Raw genomic sequence first — 16,420 nt, forward strand, 5'->3', positions numbered from 1 at the left:
ACTACGCCATGGGGTTTGGCTCAGATCAAAAGTCTGAGTCTTTTGATAATCAAGTCTAAACATACACACATACATACATAAATCCCATATGACATCATGCAAGGAACTAATTTTTAAGATTAACCTTTTAAAATACATATTTTACCCACACTCATATGGGTTCAATTTTTTGTATAAAAGTCAGGATGTATACAACGATGTATTCATTTGTTAAGTTATTTTAAAAAAGAATTCCAAATAGTACATTTAAAAAAGCATATAATATATAATGCTATGTGATATAATATATAATATACATAAAAAAGCATATTTACATATATCTTTATTAGAACTTCTATATATCCAATATATTGCCTATGACCTTCCTTTTGGCATAACTTAAACCACTTTAGTCAACAATAATTTTAATCTAAGTGACTATAAGTTCATTGTTAAATGTGCATCCCAAAGCTTGAGTCATTTACCAAGAGCATTTGAACATGAAATTTACCTTGACTTATTCTGTCTGCAATGTTCTTTCATTAGGATAAGTAGCAAAGATTGGCACGGAGTAACTCGTGATCACATAATTTGCTGGTAATTTAATTATTCAATTAAGAGTATTTACTAATATCTTGCCAGAATTTTTAAAGGCCCCTGGCAATCCGGAAGGGAAAAATTATAAGGAGGACAAGTAAAACTATCATTTAAAATCTACATAGATAGTCTTTATTTGCCATATTTTCAATTCAAAAGCAAGAATCATTTCAACTTATTCGACAGTACTGAAGTCTCGAAAGTCTGTTGGGTCATTGTTTGTGCTTATCCTGGTATCCTGACTGAGATAAGAAAACTCCAAGGTCCAGGGAAGTTTACTATGGAGTCAGATGGTTACTGATCCCTGAACCAAATTCCTCGCGTTCATCTGGCTCCAGGATGAGTAGCCTGTTTTAAAAGAGGCAATAAAGAGCTTCTGACTTTGAACCATATGCACTCAGGGCCATCAATCTCATTAAAGTGAAGCCAACAGTATTTCTGGAGCTTTGTGTAATCAAGACTTGATAACAAAGGTTAATTTTCACCAAATGAAACGGGATAGGTTTTCTTGACAGTAAACCTGCATTCAAAGAAATAACTGTGGGTATCTCCACTGCTTTTAGGCAGAAACTCAATTATGCCAAGGAAGTCTAGTTTTGTTCCTCTTCATGCCTCTCCCTGCTTTTTTGCTCCCTCTTTCAGTATTGAAACTAATGGCACTCTTGATGTATCACAGGTGAATGACAGTCTGTAAATGCTAAGGAGGACAGAGAGATAGGTGGAAAGCAGCCCTCTTTGGGAGATAACTAGCAGAACCCAAAACAACCCTCAGCAGGAGAGATTAAATAAGCTTCTGTAACAGGGAATTGGCATCCAGAGAAGTTTCCGGGCTGAATAACTAAGAAAACTCACATAAGTGTCTGGTTATATGGAACAGAAGCTATCTCCTCTTCCTACTTTTCTTCTTCCTACTGTAGTTTTGGATGGAGTCATTGGAGAGCTTACTAGAAATGCAGATGGTTTTAAAATTAGTGCCAGGGATGACCTATTTATTTTTTGTAGAGCTCTCTTTCGTAATGTGTTTTAATTTTGAATGTGGCAGGAGAAGAGGGTGTGAGAACTGCCTCAGGTCTCTCATTCCTGGGGCTGCTGGATGGGTTGTGAGTGGGGGTGCCCTTCCTCGTGATCCTGTGGCCACATGTGGCTCTGCCAGCTATCTGCCTTGGCATTTGAACTGGGAGAGAATGGAATTATTGACTAGCTTTGTTGGCCAGATTCCCTGGGGCTCCCAGGAGTGGTAGGAAGCTCTGAAATGAAGAGAGAAGTCATTGGACATGGAATTCATAACTGAAGCTTGTCTGGAAGGAGATCTTCCTGTTTGAAAAAGGAACATTTTGTGTGTAAATTTTCAATTTTGTGTGTCAACTCACTATTCTCCTCCTTCTAAGGAATTGCATTTGTCTTCCTGTTGCCATTATCATCACATTGTTATCAGTGAGCATCTCCCAACGGTGCTCTCTTACCTGCTCTGTCTGGTTGCCCTGGGTATCCTCTGCCTCCCTGGGGTTCCTTCTCACCTGTGTGCACTCATGGAAGCCCCACCCAACCTTGGGTGCCCTCCCTTCATGCACACTTGTTTACTAATCTTTTCTTTCCCTGAATACCACCCACATCTGTGATGCTATCCTACAGTGTGGGAAGTAGTTGCTCTCCAGTGGAGCTATATATGTTAGCTTTTCCACCCTAGTGTAGAACACAAGCTCCTTGACAGCAGGAGCCAAGGGACAGAAGTGGTAAGGAGACTAACTTCCCCTTTGGGTTATCTGAGATTTCTTTACCATGTGTACATATAACCTAGTAAAATAATTTTTAAAAATGCATTTCTCTTCCTGGTTTCACATATTGTAAAACATAAGAAGCAAAAAAAAAAAAAACCTCATGTAGATTCAGTACAGTAATAAGTAAAAATCCATCTAGGTTTGATAAGTGCCTTTCACTTTGAAGAGAAGATAAAAATAAATAATAGTGATAATAGTTAACAAAACAAAACCTGTCTGGCTGAATGCTAATAATAGTGACTTTACTTCATGTAGGGAACTTCCAGATCAATATAAAAAAGCCTTACTTGCATATTCAAACCAGTGCTATTTACTTAGCTCATCTCAAATGGGAATAAGCAGACATCAGCTATTAAATTTCTAGTCTGGAAAAATCCATAGAGGCCACTGGATACAGACACCATGGGGACATCATGCAGACAGTTCATAAAAATAACTTGCCCAACATTTTTGGAGCTTGATGCAAGTTGTACTTGTGGCTCTGTCTATTTCCTTTGCTTTATCCAGTAACAACTGAAAAGAGGCCAGTTACCAGAGCTATGAGAACTTGGATGTTAACAGGAAACACTCAGCACAATATAAGGCTGCAATTAATAACTCAACAGACAATTACTGGGCGGAGACAGTGCTAGAGGAAGCCACTTAACATTTAAGATTTAACTAGGGGACTAGCTGGTAAAGGGGTGCTTCTCTTCAGTCCAGATCAAAGGAGTTGACTGAGGTACAAGGATCTGAGCAGCACCGTAGCCTCAGACCACTCTGCTGTGTTCACAACAGGGGGCGTACCAGTCCTGTGCTACGTGAATGCACAGAACAAACAACAATAATTTAGTCTAATAACCAAAAAGACTGTATCAATCCATTCAGAAAGATTTACCGAGTAGCTAATACATGCAAGCATTCTAGGAAATTCAAAAATACATCAGTTATTCCCTGGTTTTAAGGAGTTTGAAGTCAAGTGGTAAAATAACTCTTGTTCAGAACATATGTGGCAGTATCATATGAGAGGTACAATTATTCAGAGGATGAGAGATCACCTTCAGCTGAGTGATCAGGGAAGGCTCTGTGAGAGAGGAGGGCATTTGGAACAGATGTATGAGTTAAAAAACATTTTATTAAAGTATAACACACACATAAAAGAGTACATATCATAAAGAGTACAGCCTCACTGAATTTGCACAAAGTGGACACTCTAGTTACGTAACCTGCACCCAGGTAGAGTAGTACAGTACTCCAGAAGCCCCTCTGTGCCCCCTTCCAATCTTTCTTGGGTGGGCTAGGATTTTGTTAGCTGAATGTAGACAGAGAGAAAATTACTAGAGAGAGGATCAGCAAGTACAAAGATGTGGAAATTGAAAGGCATGACCCATGTTTGAGGAATGGGCTGAAGAGTAACTTGCTTAGTGTTAGCTAGAGACCAGGGTTGGGTCCATGTTGTGGGGCCTTACATGCCAAGTAAAGAAGTTAGATTTTATTCATTAGCTTCTGAAGGTTTTTGAGCACGGGAGAAATATTTTGCATGACTTTTTATTGATGGTTGGTAATTTACTGGTGATGGGAGAGGTGAGACTGGAGGTCGGTGGCTGGTGGGGAAGCTTACATAATATCCACGTATGAGGTAATTTTGGCTCTGCAGTGTCAGGTGAGGATGGAGAGTAACAATTCACAGACACTCTAAAGAGCCAACTACAACTGAATGGATGTGGATCTTGAGGAAGGAGGAAGAGTCAAAGAAAATTTCTACCCTTAGAACTAATCAAGAGAAAAATTAATAATTTTCTCAGGTAGTTCATTGTTATTTACTTTGCTATTAAGGGTTAACACAGTCTTTGAATGCTGTTTCTCCAAGAGAGTTCTGAAAACTTTCTTACAGTATTTAAAGAAAACCTTAAATTACTCTAAGAAAATTCCAAAGAAAGCAACTGACCTTTCAGACAAAAAGAATCCTTTGTTAGCCAAGAGACGTGGACTGTTTGTCTTTTCAAATGGGTGCATGCTAGAATAAACATTTTGCTGGGAAAAATTGACTCCAGGGAAGACTTTTGAAGATGTCTGTTAATGACAAATTATTGGGTGCTGCTCACCTGCCTGTTTCTTCATGCTTCCTTTAAATGATTCTAATTAATCCAGATTTCTGGGTAGCATGAGTTAATTAATTAACTCATCCCATATTTTTACCTGAAACGTTGTGTTCCCTCCCCCCTCCAAAGCCCCAGTACATAGTTGTGTATAATTGTAAGTTTTTCTGGTTCTTCACTGTGAGACCAGGCCACAGCATGGATACTGACAGACAAATGGTGTAGTTCTGCGCTGGGAAACCCAAACCCGGCCACTGAAGCGGAGTGCCCAGAACTTTAACACCTAGGCCATCAGGGCTGGCTCCATGATATTTTTTTTCTTTTACAACTTCTTGAATCATTTTGGCTATGTGGGTCATTTTTTATTGATGGCAAAAGTCCCCTCCGCGTCCCCCATTCCATCTCCTTCCTCCCAAAGCAGTGGGTTCTTCACTCAACAAATAATTATTGAGCACCTAACATGAGCTTTGATTTACTATAACGTCTTTCAAAGTCTGTTCTTAACTGTATGTTCTGTACAACCAGCACCTTATTCCTTACAGAGGCTGCTGTTGTTTGTTTCCGGAGTTTCTGAGGCGAACAGTAGTTTCCAGGTATTGGGATTTGTATAGTAAAACGTCAGCAGATGGAAGGGAAGTTGCTCTTGAAAGCCAGCGTGTGTCCAGGTAACCACAAATTCTTTCAGGAACCAGACGGAAGGAAGGGGACTTTACTTGGGGAAAAGGCACGTGGGTGGGAAGAGGAGGGGAGTCGGAGAAGCTAGAGCTGGCGTAGGCTGGACCCCGTGCTCTCTGTAGACCTGGGGCTCCATCACCCAGGTAGGCGGGCGCCGGTGACCTAGAGCCTGGCTCTCGCGTCTTTTCACGCCGCTCGCGCCCACCTTCGCCGCTCCCCAGCAAAAGTTCCAAAGTTTTCCTCCAGCAGGGAGAGGAAGGGTGTTATTAAGTTTGAAAGGGAAGTCCCTCCCCCTTCCAGGATTCCGATTGGCCGGGGCCTGCCCCACCCCCGCCAGGGCCGCGGGCGGATTGGCTGCGGGAGGGGAGCCCCGCCGCAGGCTCGCAGCCGTCGGCGGCCCGGCGCCCCGAGGTGGCAGGTGGGGCCGGCACCGCCTGCTCCGCCGCCCCTTCCTCCGCGCGCTCGCAGCCCGCAGACTTTAAGGTTCGCGCGCGGGTCCGTGGCGCCGCGCTGCGCCGCGCCCGCTGGGAGCGGGGCTGGGAGCGGGACTGCCAACGCTTGGCCATGAAGAGCCTCAAGTCGCGCCTGAGGAGGCAGGACGCGCCCGGGCCCGCGTCGTCCAGCGCCGCAGCCGCCAGCGCGGTGAGTCCTGTGCGCGTCCCGGGCCCCCGGCGCTCCCCTCCCGCGCGCCGCGGAGTCCTCCTCGGCTTTCCCTCAGCCCGTCCGGCTCCGCCGGCCGCGGCGACTTCTCCTCCCTCAGGCCGGGGCTCCGCGGCGGCCCCGAGACCCTGGGGACCCTCTCCGCGCCGCCCCAGGGCCTCGACGGGCCCCTTCCCCGCCGCTCACCCGCAGGTCTCCGGGCTCCTGGCGCTGCGGGGCTGACTCGCCCGCCTTCTCCTTTCGGGCTTTCTGGGGGTATGCCCCCCGCCTGGGGCCAGCCGCCGCCCCCCACGCGCCCCCGTCCCGCGCGGCCCGAGCCTCGTCGTCCCGGTGCGCAGGGCAGCGGACGCGGCGCCCCCGCCCGGCTCTCGACCTTCTGTGGGTCCGAGCCTCGCAGCGTTGAGCGCGGCCGGGCTGGGTGCACGTCGTGGGCCGGCGGATGTCGCCGTGTCCCCGGGGAAGTTTGATTTCTGAGATGGGGTGTAGCTGTAAAGACAAAGCCCCAGATGAGTGGTGACCCTGGAAGTCCTGGCGGAACTGGGGAGGTGGTCGTCCTGTTGGGCCGTGTAGGGCTCCCCTGTGGCAGCGAGCCGTCGGCGCTCAGCTGCAGCCCGGCCGCGGGGTGCGCGCCGAGGAGCTCTCGGGCCGCGCTCTGGTTGGCAGGAGGACCGAAATCTGGAGACGCAGCCTGACTGCGAAGGTTGGGATTTAGATAATTTGGAAGTTAGAAGAATGACCAATCATCAAGATTCTATATTATTAAATAAACGTTATTTAAAAAGTCTTGAAGAGTCAGAAACGTCAAGAAGATGTAGTGCTCAAACCGCTCAGTTGCCCATTTGGAGTACTTAAGACGGACCTTTATAATTTTACCAAATGATTATATGCTTTTTATGAGAATACTAATTAATCTCCTTTTGCTTTTGAGTTAATTCAGAATTGTGCCTTTCTCTCCACCTGACTATTTCTAGGCGGATTTTACTTGGACTTAAAGGAAATTGTGACAAAACTAGGCTCTTTAATACCCAATTAAAAAAAAGAGCGGGGGATAGCTTCAGGTGGCATGATGTTTAATGATTTGATGTTTAATAAAGCATGACTTTTTTATATGCTCATAGAAGGAGAGATTGCTTTGTTTCACATTTTTAAAAATAATAATTGGCAGAAATGTCATTTAGCGATGTTAGAGGTCGCTATCGTTGAGTTAAAGAATCAGCTTCTTTCTAGTGCAGATTGGCTTTTCAGCTTTAAAGATAGACTTTTCTAGGTTTATTTGCTATGTTTTCCCCCGTTGTGTTTAGTCTAAGGACTCACATCGCTCTTGGAGGTTTATACATGTTAAGTTTATCCTGTTTTCTAGAAAATCAAAGCATTTAGTTATTAATGGTATTATCAGATGACAGTTTGCATTTTATGCATTTGGAACATGAAGTGTGTCTCTGAGCTTAAATCTTTAGCGCTCACTAAACTGAGCAGTCTATTTTTCTTAAAATAAAGGCATAAAAATGGAGAAAAATACGTAGAACCTATTTGCTTAGAAAAAGTAAACATCTCTCAGTTTAAGTTAAATATTGGAATAAGTTTTGTAAAATATTTAAATGAAAATAAATGAGTGTGATGACTAATAAAACCAAAGTAAGCATTAATAGAATAAAATCAATGTACAGGAGAAAGAGATTCCTTCTGCTTTTCAGTCTAGAAACCATAATCCCTCATGTCATGGTTGGTCACATGTGTACGGATTGTTATGATTGGGCATCTTTTTTTTTCTTCAAAAATATTTAAATTTTTATTTATTTGCTTTTGATTAGATAATATAGCACATGGCTTAATATTTGAAAAGAAGAGAAATATTTACAGCAGAAGTCCCTCTCCCACCTGTGTCCTTCAGCTACTCTGCCCCCGCTCCTTAGAGGTCACTGGTGGGGTCAGTTTCTTTCATGCCCCTCCAGAGAGAGTTTAGCTTATACAGGCAAATGTGAATATAAATTCACCCTTTATAGTTATGATAGCACACTGTACTTGCTGTTCCATATCTTTTTTTAACTGTAAATAACCCATTCAGAGCATCCCCATTCAAATCTTTTGCTATAATATACAGTGCTGTGATGAATAAGTCTGTATATATTTCAAGTGTGTGTATGTGTGTACACTTGTAGGATCAATTCCTAACAGTGGAATTGCTGGGTTAAAGAATACATGGGTTTGTCATTTTGAAGAATGTTGTTAAATTTCCTTCCGTGCATCATGTGTGTGTATGTGTATATATATATACACACACATTTGGTGAGGAAGATTAGCCCTGAGCTAACATCTGTTGCCAATCTTCCTCTTTTTGCTGAGGAAGATTGGCCCTAAGCTAACATCTGTGCCCATCTTCCTCTGTTTTGTATGTGGGAGGCTGCCACAGCATGGCTTGAGGAGCGGTGCCTGGGTCCAGAGCCTGGGGTTCAAACCTGCCAACTGGGCCCTGAAGTGGAGCATGTGAACTCAACCACTTTGCCACCCAGCTGGCCCCTCTTTTCATATTTTTAAGAGTCCCTTGCATCTTCTTTTCTGTGAACAGTTTATCCTTTCCATTTTTCTGAGTTGTTGATTTTTTTCCTAGTCATCTTTATATACTTTATGTCAGGGATATTAGCCCTTTTAATTTGAATAGTATTTTTTCTTAACTGATTATTTGTCTTATGACTTTGTTTATGGTGGCTTTTGCTATGCAGAAAGTGGTTATTTTCATACAATTGAGTTTATCCACTTTTTCTTTTGTGGCTTTTAGGTTTACGTTACATCCTGGCCTTTCCACTCTGCAATATTAAGCAAAAAAAAAATCCCCCTAGTTTCTTCTAGCTTTTTTATTTGTTTCATTATTTTACATTTAAGTCTTTGATCTGTATAGAATTTATTATGGTGTAATAATAATATTTTTTTCTGCCCCCCCCATCACTACCTAATTTGAATCTTAAAGCATTCGTTTAATTATCATGGAAGTAATCACAATTTGCTCTGCACAACTTTGATTAAAAAAAATTTTTTTTTAAAGATTGGCACCTGAGCTAACAACTGTTGCCAATCTTCTTTTTTTCCCCTGCTTTTTTCACCCTCTAAATCCCCCCAGTACGTAGTGGTATATTTCAGTTGTGGGTCCTTCTAGTTGTGGCATGTGGGACGCTGCCTCAACATGACCTGATGAGCGGTGCCATGTCTGCACCCAGGATCTGAACCCTGGGCCGCCAAAGCGAAGTGCGAGAACTTAAGCACTTGGTCACGGGCTGACCTCCTAAAAAATTTTTCAAATGTGTATTTCATATATATTTTTCTTCATGTAAATACATGAAGTGTATCTCTTAAGCTTATTTATCTGGAGACACATTAGAAATAGACTTAGGTATGTAAATGTCTTATAACATGTGAACTATAACATGTTAGCTTAACGTGCAAATTATAATTACATGCAGATTATGTACAGAAAAAAAGTCACTTAAAATTTTCTGAATAGTACCATAGTTATAAATATGCCATTGAGTTTAGAGTTCACTAAACAGAGGTGTGTTTATGCACATATAAATGTAGTTCACATTTATAAATTGGGGGTAAAATACACTTAAGAGTCCTTTACTAGCTAAATCTGGAGATAGCTGCATCTTTTAATCATAAAATAAGATAATTTTTGTTGTTACGTTTATTTTTAATTACTAAGTTGAAGCTTCCGATTTCTGAAAGGAGTAACTAAGTGACTATAAATGCTATTTCAGATCTAGCCAATTATGTGTATAGTCACCTAATTATACGTACATTTATAAGTACGGAAAGAATAGGCTTGTTCCATTTTCACCTAGTTCAGATTGCCTACAATTTGAGTAATTAAAATTAGGGGACTGGGGCCAGCCCTGGTGGCCTAGTGGTTACATTTGGCCCACTCTGCTTCGGTGGCTGGTTAGGTTCCCAGGTGTGGACCTACCACTAGTCCATCAGCAGCCGTGCTGTGATGGTGGCTCATGTACAAAAAATAGAGGAAGATTTGCAACAGATGTTAGCTAAGGGCAAATCTTCCTCAGCAAAATATAAAATAAAATAAAGTAATATTAAGGGACCATAATTCCAGAACTAGTAGTAGTACTGCAATCCAATATTGTAAACAGACATTTTGGAAGGGGTTTCCACTTTAAATTGCACCTATGCTCAACGTTTGTCGTGGAGTAAATTCTTGATTGTTAAAGTAATCTCTAATCTGGGAGGTTCTGCAGGGATTATTTTTGCTGCCCTTTCTCTTGGCTACTCTTAAAATGGGGAAATGAATTTTGTAAATCAGTAACCAAATATGTCCTAAAGCATCTTGTTAATGTCTCAGTACCCTGAAAAAATACTGGTATTTCTAAAAGAATTTAGAGTTACAAATATAGCAACTGAAAAAAATCTTCAAAAAACTTCTTTTGGTTCCCAATGAAAATAGAAATTTGAGATGTTTAGAGAGCATAAAGGATTAAATATGATTTTGTTTTATTTGTGATTTTGAGAATGAGGGTTTTGTGTTTTCCACTCAGGGATTTGGGTGTGTTTGAAAAGATGTTAATGTTATTATTATTATTATTACAGTGATTTTGGGGTAATGTGAATAATTAAGATCACAAATTGTTACGTTTAGTTTAAACTCCGAATACTTAATTGAGCACTGTTTACTCATTTTCATTAAAGATGCCAACCTTTAATTGAAAATGCTTACCTTCATTAAAGCTTTATTCAGATAGTTTTCTAGGGTTATCCCTGTGTTGTATTTCCTGTGGTTCTTGAAGAAAGATCACAGTAAAGAAGCCTTCTTTTTGTACTTTTGGATTTCAACCCTGGTCATCATGCTGATTTGAATTGGTGAGTTTTATTGTGCTACCAAAGCAGCAAGGTTGAGTTGCTTTGGTATGTCTTTTGGTACATAATGAGTCCGAGAACCTAAATGATGAGTAGTTAAGGATTTTAATTACTTCTTTTAATAAGAGTGAAGTAATGATTGTGTATCTTTATTGTGCATCATACACATTTTTCAAATTTAAAATTATTCAAGAATTGGACCTTGCTCAACAGTTGCCTTATTTAGGTTGGAAAATATTTATGGAACTCATAGTTAGGCTCAAGAATGAATAAATAATTAGGTCCCTTTGGAAGAAATGGATAATTCCAAGTTGGGAGTAGAAAATGTGCAAGGTGAGCCTGGAATCCTTTATCATGCTAGAAAGCAAGGAGGATGTCAAAGATTAAGACTCGGGAGCCAACTTTAAGAGGCTCGCACTTGATCTGTGATGGGACAGTTTGATCATCAATAATAATTTGCCAGTGGACTGAAATCTTTAAATCCATGAGTTCATAATAATGATTGCAACAACAACAAAAAGAAACTTGTCACTTTTGGAGGATGCTGGGGAACTGATGTATTGTTTTAAGATCCAGAAAATAAAGAGAAAGAATGAAACATGCTTTTCCTCAGAGTAATCAAATATTCGATAAAGGGAAGTTTCTTTCATAGAAGGTATTTTATCCCAGCTAATAGATAAAGAAGGGACGATAGAATTAGTATATTAGAATTTTACAGTTCCTAATGAATTAATGGATCTAGAGTCTAGACAGTGATGATCAGGGGCTACTAATGTCTCAGAAAGAAAGACAGCCAGACATAATTTGTCTCTTGATGGATATATTCATTATTGCATACTAATAGTCTTGCCAGAGGAAGCAAACCTGAATATGATAGGCTTCTAGATCTAACCACCGTTTTACAGAAAATACAGAGGAAAGAGGAACGTGGGGATGCAATGAGCAAAATTCTTGTCGTGGGAAACCAGAACAAATGGCCTGGTTCTTCAAAAATAAGTTATAAGAAGGAAAAAATGGAGGAGAAATCTAGAGATTAAAGGAGATTTAGGAGATGCATTAACCAGTCACAAAGATAGACTTCATTTAGACCCTGATTAAATAATTGTAAAAAAGTAAAAGTTTATAAGACATTTGAGGAAAAGTAAACACCAACTGAATATGTGATGATAGTATACAATTATTATTTAAAAAGATTTAAATGTGACAATAGTAGCAATGTGGTTATGTTTAAAAAGAGTTTTTATCTTTCAGAGAAATGTTTAGAAGTATACTATTTACAGATGAAGTGATATGAAAAGTCTGGGATTTGCTTAAATTATCTGTTGTTAGGTGGGTGGGAGAAGTAAGTGGGGAGTATAGTTGAAATAGGATTGGTCATGAATTAATAATTGTTGTAGCTGGGTAGGTCATGATGCTATTTTATTTACTTTTGTGATACTATTGTATTTTGTATATGTTCGAAAATTTCTTTAATAAAGAAAGATCAAGTCATAGCCTTCAAGAATTTTAAGATTAGTTGATATTCATCACCTCACGCAATCAGGTTTTAATTGAAAAAAAAGTAAAATTAGGTTTTAATTAAAAAACAATTTTAAGAGAGCTAGACCTAAAATAATGCTAATATAGTATGTTAAGAGCCATAATAGAAGTATATAATAAAATACTTTGGGAACACAAATGTGTGGGGTAGGGTCAGGGAAAAAGGTAGAAAGATGAAGCTTGAGCCTGGGTCAGAACGACAGTTTGCAGGGTTTTCCAAGGAAAAGAACAGCGAGTGCAATGGTGTTGAGCTGTGAAATTATGTACATATATATTCATACTGCACTGAGGGAGCATCAGGTCTGGAGACAAGTTTGTGTTACGGTAGGGGATGGCGCAGATGAGGTATAGACAAGAATTTCACTGAAAGGACGGAGTCAGACAGTGGCAGTTAGGGAGATATAGTCAAAGGAAAGGTTTTCTTTTGTTTTTTAACTTGTCAAGAAATTCAAAATTCAATTCAAGTTTAAACCATTGTTTGGAGAGAACTCTGACTGGAGGCGGTAAAGTTTCATCTTCAGGAATTATTCTATTAGTGAGTTATTAAGTTTATCCTTCTTCTTTTCCCTTTTCCGCTAGAGTTAGCTAATAGCCAGCAAAATTTCGTTCTCATCAGCCCTGTTTAACTTATAGTTGTATTGCAGGTGAAGAAATCTAGATCCTAGAATATTAGATTTAAGCATTATACCATGTATTCTCTGTTTCGTCTCTGTCATATGGAAGCCTTTACTGTCCTGTTATAGATTAGGCAAACGTTTGTCTGTCCTGACACCTAAGAGATGTAAGAAATTGTTGAAAATTTCCACCTCCATGAGCTTATTCATGCAAGGGAAGTCAAATTGATTTCTGTAGGGAATTTGCCTAAAAATGGATAATTGAAATGCACTTCCTGAAATTACACATAGAATGATAGGATAATATATGCATATTGCCTCATTTTCCTAAATCATAAAACAATTGAGAACTTTATATAGTTTTTCTCTTCTAGGCTTAAAAATAGAGCATAAAAACACAGAGTAAATTCACTTGTTTGTAGTCACAAAAACAGTTTTCTGGGTTGGATTTTTTTCATTTTTGGGAATCCTTATTGACATTGACTAATTTATTTCCAAATGGTATAGTCTCCAAAATGATGTGCAAAAAGGTAAGCTGATATAGTTGAGTGACTAAAGCTCTGGCAAAGGATGGGATGTGATGAGCAGTAATTGTATAATCGCATCAGACCTGGCACTTGCCCTTGAGAGAGAGAGTAGGTGTATGACTGAACTAGGTAGGATAAATGCCAGTCTATTGTTTTAAAAATCTTTTCCCCCCCATAAAAGTCATACATGTTCACTGTAGAAAACAAAATGTAGTTGAAGATAAAGAATAAAACAAGTCACCCGTAATGCTATGTACCATGCCTTAAACAACTGGTTATGCTCTTTTAAACATTCCGTACTGCTCCTTTGTTATTCAGTTAGCATTGAATTACCTTGATGCCACAGTAATGATATATGTATAATTTTTTGAATCATATTTGATTCTAATAAACTTTGTATTTAAAATGATAAGTAGTTTGAGATGATTTGAGCAGATATAAATGTCCCATTAGGAATACTCAGTAAATGCTACTGATTTACTTAAAAAGAAATTACTTATAAGGACTCCAAATGCCAATAGCCGGTATTTATTGAGCATATGTGTCATAGGCATTGTTCTGGGACTTAATTCACTTAATCCTCACAGCAACCCTAAGAAGTGGGTACCAGTATTGCCGTCATTTTACAGATGAACTTAAATAATTTACCTGCCCAGGGTGCCCTACCTAGTAAGTAGAGAGCCAGGTAGCCTGACTGTGGTGGAAGCCATGTCCTTAACCACTGTGAACTGATGTAATTTCAAATTTGAAGCTATAGGATTTGTATCTTAAGCCATACACCAAAAAAATTGGAGGGGGAGGTATATAGGAGGAAGGAAAGCCTTTTATGGTAAGTCTCAAAACCCATTTGTAGCCCTTCCAGCAGTATATAAAATTGTTGCATTCCCTACACTTTTCCAATAATGGATACTATTATTTAAACCATATTTGTCAACCCAATAGAAAAAAATTATTGCTTTAATCTGTATTCTTGATTTCTAGGGAGTGTGAAAATATTTCTGTGTTTATTGCCACTTTTAATTCTTGTTTTAGGAACTGTCTCTTCCTGCTTTTTGACCATTTTTTCTGTGAATGCCTCCTTGTTGTGTTGATCTTTAAGAGCTTTATATCTTTACTTTTGCTCCTTGGTTGATTGTAGCTTTGCGAGTAATGTGTCTCTCACTGTAGTTGTGTTTCTGTCACCTTTCCTTATAGTTCAGACAGTTTTTATTTTATGTACTTTTGTGATCATTGATATAAGGTTCTTGGCTCTTTTATATTCATTGTAGAGTGTAACTAATTTGTCCCATTATAACTTTTGTCTTGAATTCTACATTGTTTGTCATATTATCCCTTTTGCCTTTTTGCTTTTGTGTGTGTGTTTATGTTCACCAATATATTATCCTATCATCTTTGATTCTAGATATTTAGGAAGACGTTTGGGTGGAGTAAGTCCTGAGAATCCAGCAGAGCTAAAAATTGTTGGTATACGCTTTTTGGGGGGATGATATGTTTTTAATATTGACCTTATTGATATGTTATAAAGGTTTGACATTACCTCAGTAGTAAAGTTTTCCCTTTCAGATGCACAGATATTTTTTAAAAATCTCAATGACTTTTGGTTAATTTTTTTCTTACCAGATTGTGACATTATTAAAGAGAGGAAAAGGGGGAAGGACATATGTATCATGCTTTCTAAACTAAAAAATTGAGTGTAAAATTTTTCTTCTAGCTTGTTTTGCTATTCCATGGTTTTCTCATCTGAGGGTACTTACCCTGTGCAGAGGCTGGGATACTTGGAAAATGCGTCTCAGTGGGTCTAGTGAGGCCAGCGCACTCTGATCCTTTCAGCTGTGGATGTGAGGAATAGCCCACAAACACTTGCTGATTGACATGTGAGAGGTCTTTTTAATGGGAGATCTTTTTTATAGAGATGCACCTCTATTTTTTTTGGCTATTAGACTCTTTGAAAATTAACATTTTATATTTTAAATAAGTACTTTATGAAATATAAACAGCATTCATAGCAATGGATAAGTAGATAAATGTGGAAAAAGGAGTGTTTTCTCAGCCTTAGAAAAGGCAAATGTGGGCCAAACAATTTCCATTGATAGCTCCTGAAAGCGTGCCTGGAGCATGTGCAGTGTGAAGGGTGGGTAACGTGTTAATGTCTCAGGGTCAAGCTCCATGGCCTGGGCCACTTGGGCTGGAATCGTGTTGCTCCCAGTAACCGGCTTTGTGACCTTAGGCAAGTTACTTAAATATATTTGTTTCCTCATTTGGAAAATGGGGGTAATAATTGTAGTTAAGAACTCAGTAAATGTTAGTTCTTGTTATTACTAACTGAAAAATCCTACCAGAGGTCATTTCATTTTTGTCCTTTATAACCAGATGAACAGCAGTCTTCCCTGATCTTTTCCTTTCCAATTAATTACATGCCCTCGCAGGCTTTTATATAACTTAGATCTTCAAAAGATCATGTGCTCTAGCCTTGCCCAAGGGAGATAAGTGGTGTCTCTATTTTTCATTTATTAAAAAAATATTTGTTGAGGGCCTGGCCTTGGTAGTAGGGGATGAGAAAAAGCGGAAAAGAGGAAGATGAGGCTCAAAGTGTGTGTGGGAGTTCTATAAAGAGATAGTAATATAAAGTAATAACTCCTGGGATAGAGGAATATACAAGGTGCTGATCCAGTCTGAGGCTGAGTCAGTGTAGGTTTTTTGCAGGATGAGCTGCTGCTGCCACCTTTTTTTTTTTTCTCAATTGAGGTGAGATTCACATAACATAAAATTAATCATCTTAATGTGAACAAATCAGTGGCATTTAGTATTTTCACAATGTTGTGTAACCACCATCTCTGTCTAGTTCCAAAACATTTCCATCACCCCGGAGGGAAACCCTCTATCCATTAGCTAGTTGCTTCCCACCTCCCCTTCCCCTGCTCCTGACAACTGGTCCACAGAGTGAGCTTCTTAATCTGAAGCTTAATAGAAGTGTGTAGAAGTGATCCAGGAAAGGATGAAATTCCTTTCAGAGGGAACAGCAAGAGCAAAGACCTGGAGAGGAGAAATGCCGTAGAGTTGGGGGAGGGGGCAGTTGGATTGTCAGCTCAGCTTTGGTGGATCCTAGAATAATA

General features: G+C 39.6%; 1 protein-coding gene across 1 annotated transcript in view; it reads left to right on the plus strand.

Annotated features, from left to right (window-relative positions):
• The first annotated feature begins 5,485 nt into the window (after positions 1–5,485).
• LOC124233085 (uveal autoantigen with coiled-coil domains and ankyrin repeats-like) overlaps positions 5,486–16,420 on the plus strand; it is an 83,386-nt gene continuing 72,451 nt past the window's right edge. Inside the window, exon 1 of the mRNA XM_046650182.1 lies at positions 5,486–5,749. Within this exon, the coding sequence (XP_046506138.1) occupies positions 5,672–5,749 (78 nt within the window). The 5' untranslated portion in view covers positions 5,486–5,671. The remainder of the gene's footprint in view (positions 5,750–16,420) is intronic.

The sequence above is a fragment of the Equus quagga genome, unplaced genomic scaffold (genome assembly GCF_021613505.1).
Source record: "Equus quagga isolate Etosha38 unplaced genomic scaffold, UCLA_HA_Equagga_1.0 153_RagTag, whole genome shotgun sequence".
Taxonomy (NCBI): domain Eukaryota; kingdom Metazoa; phylum Chordata; class Mammalia; order Perissodactyla; family Equidae; genus Equus; species Equus quagga.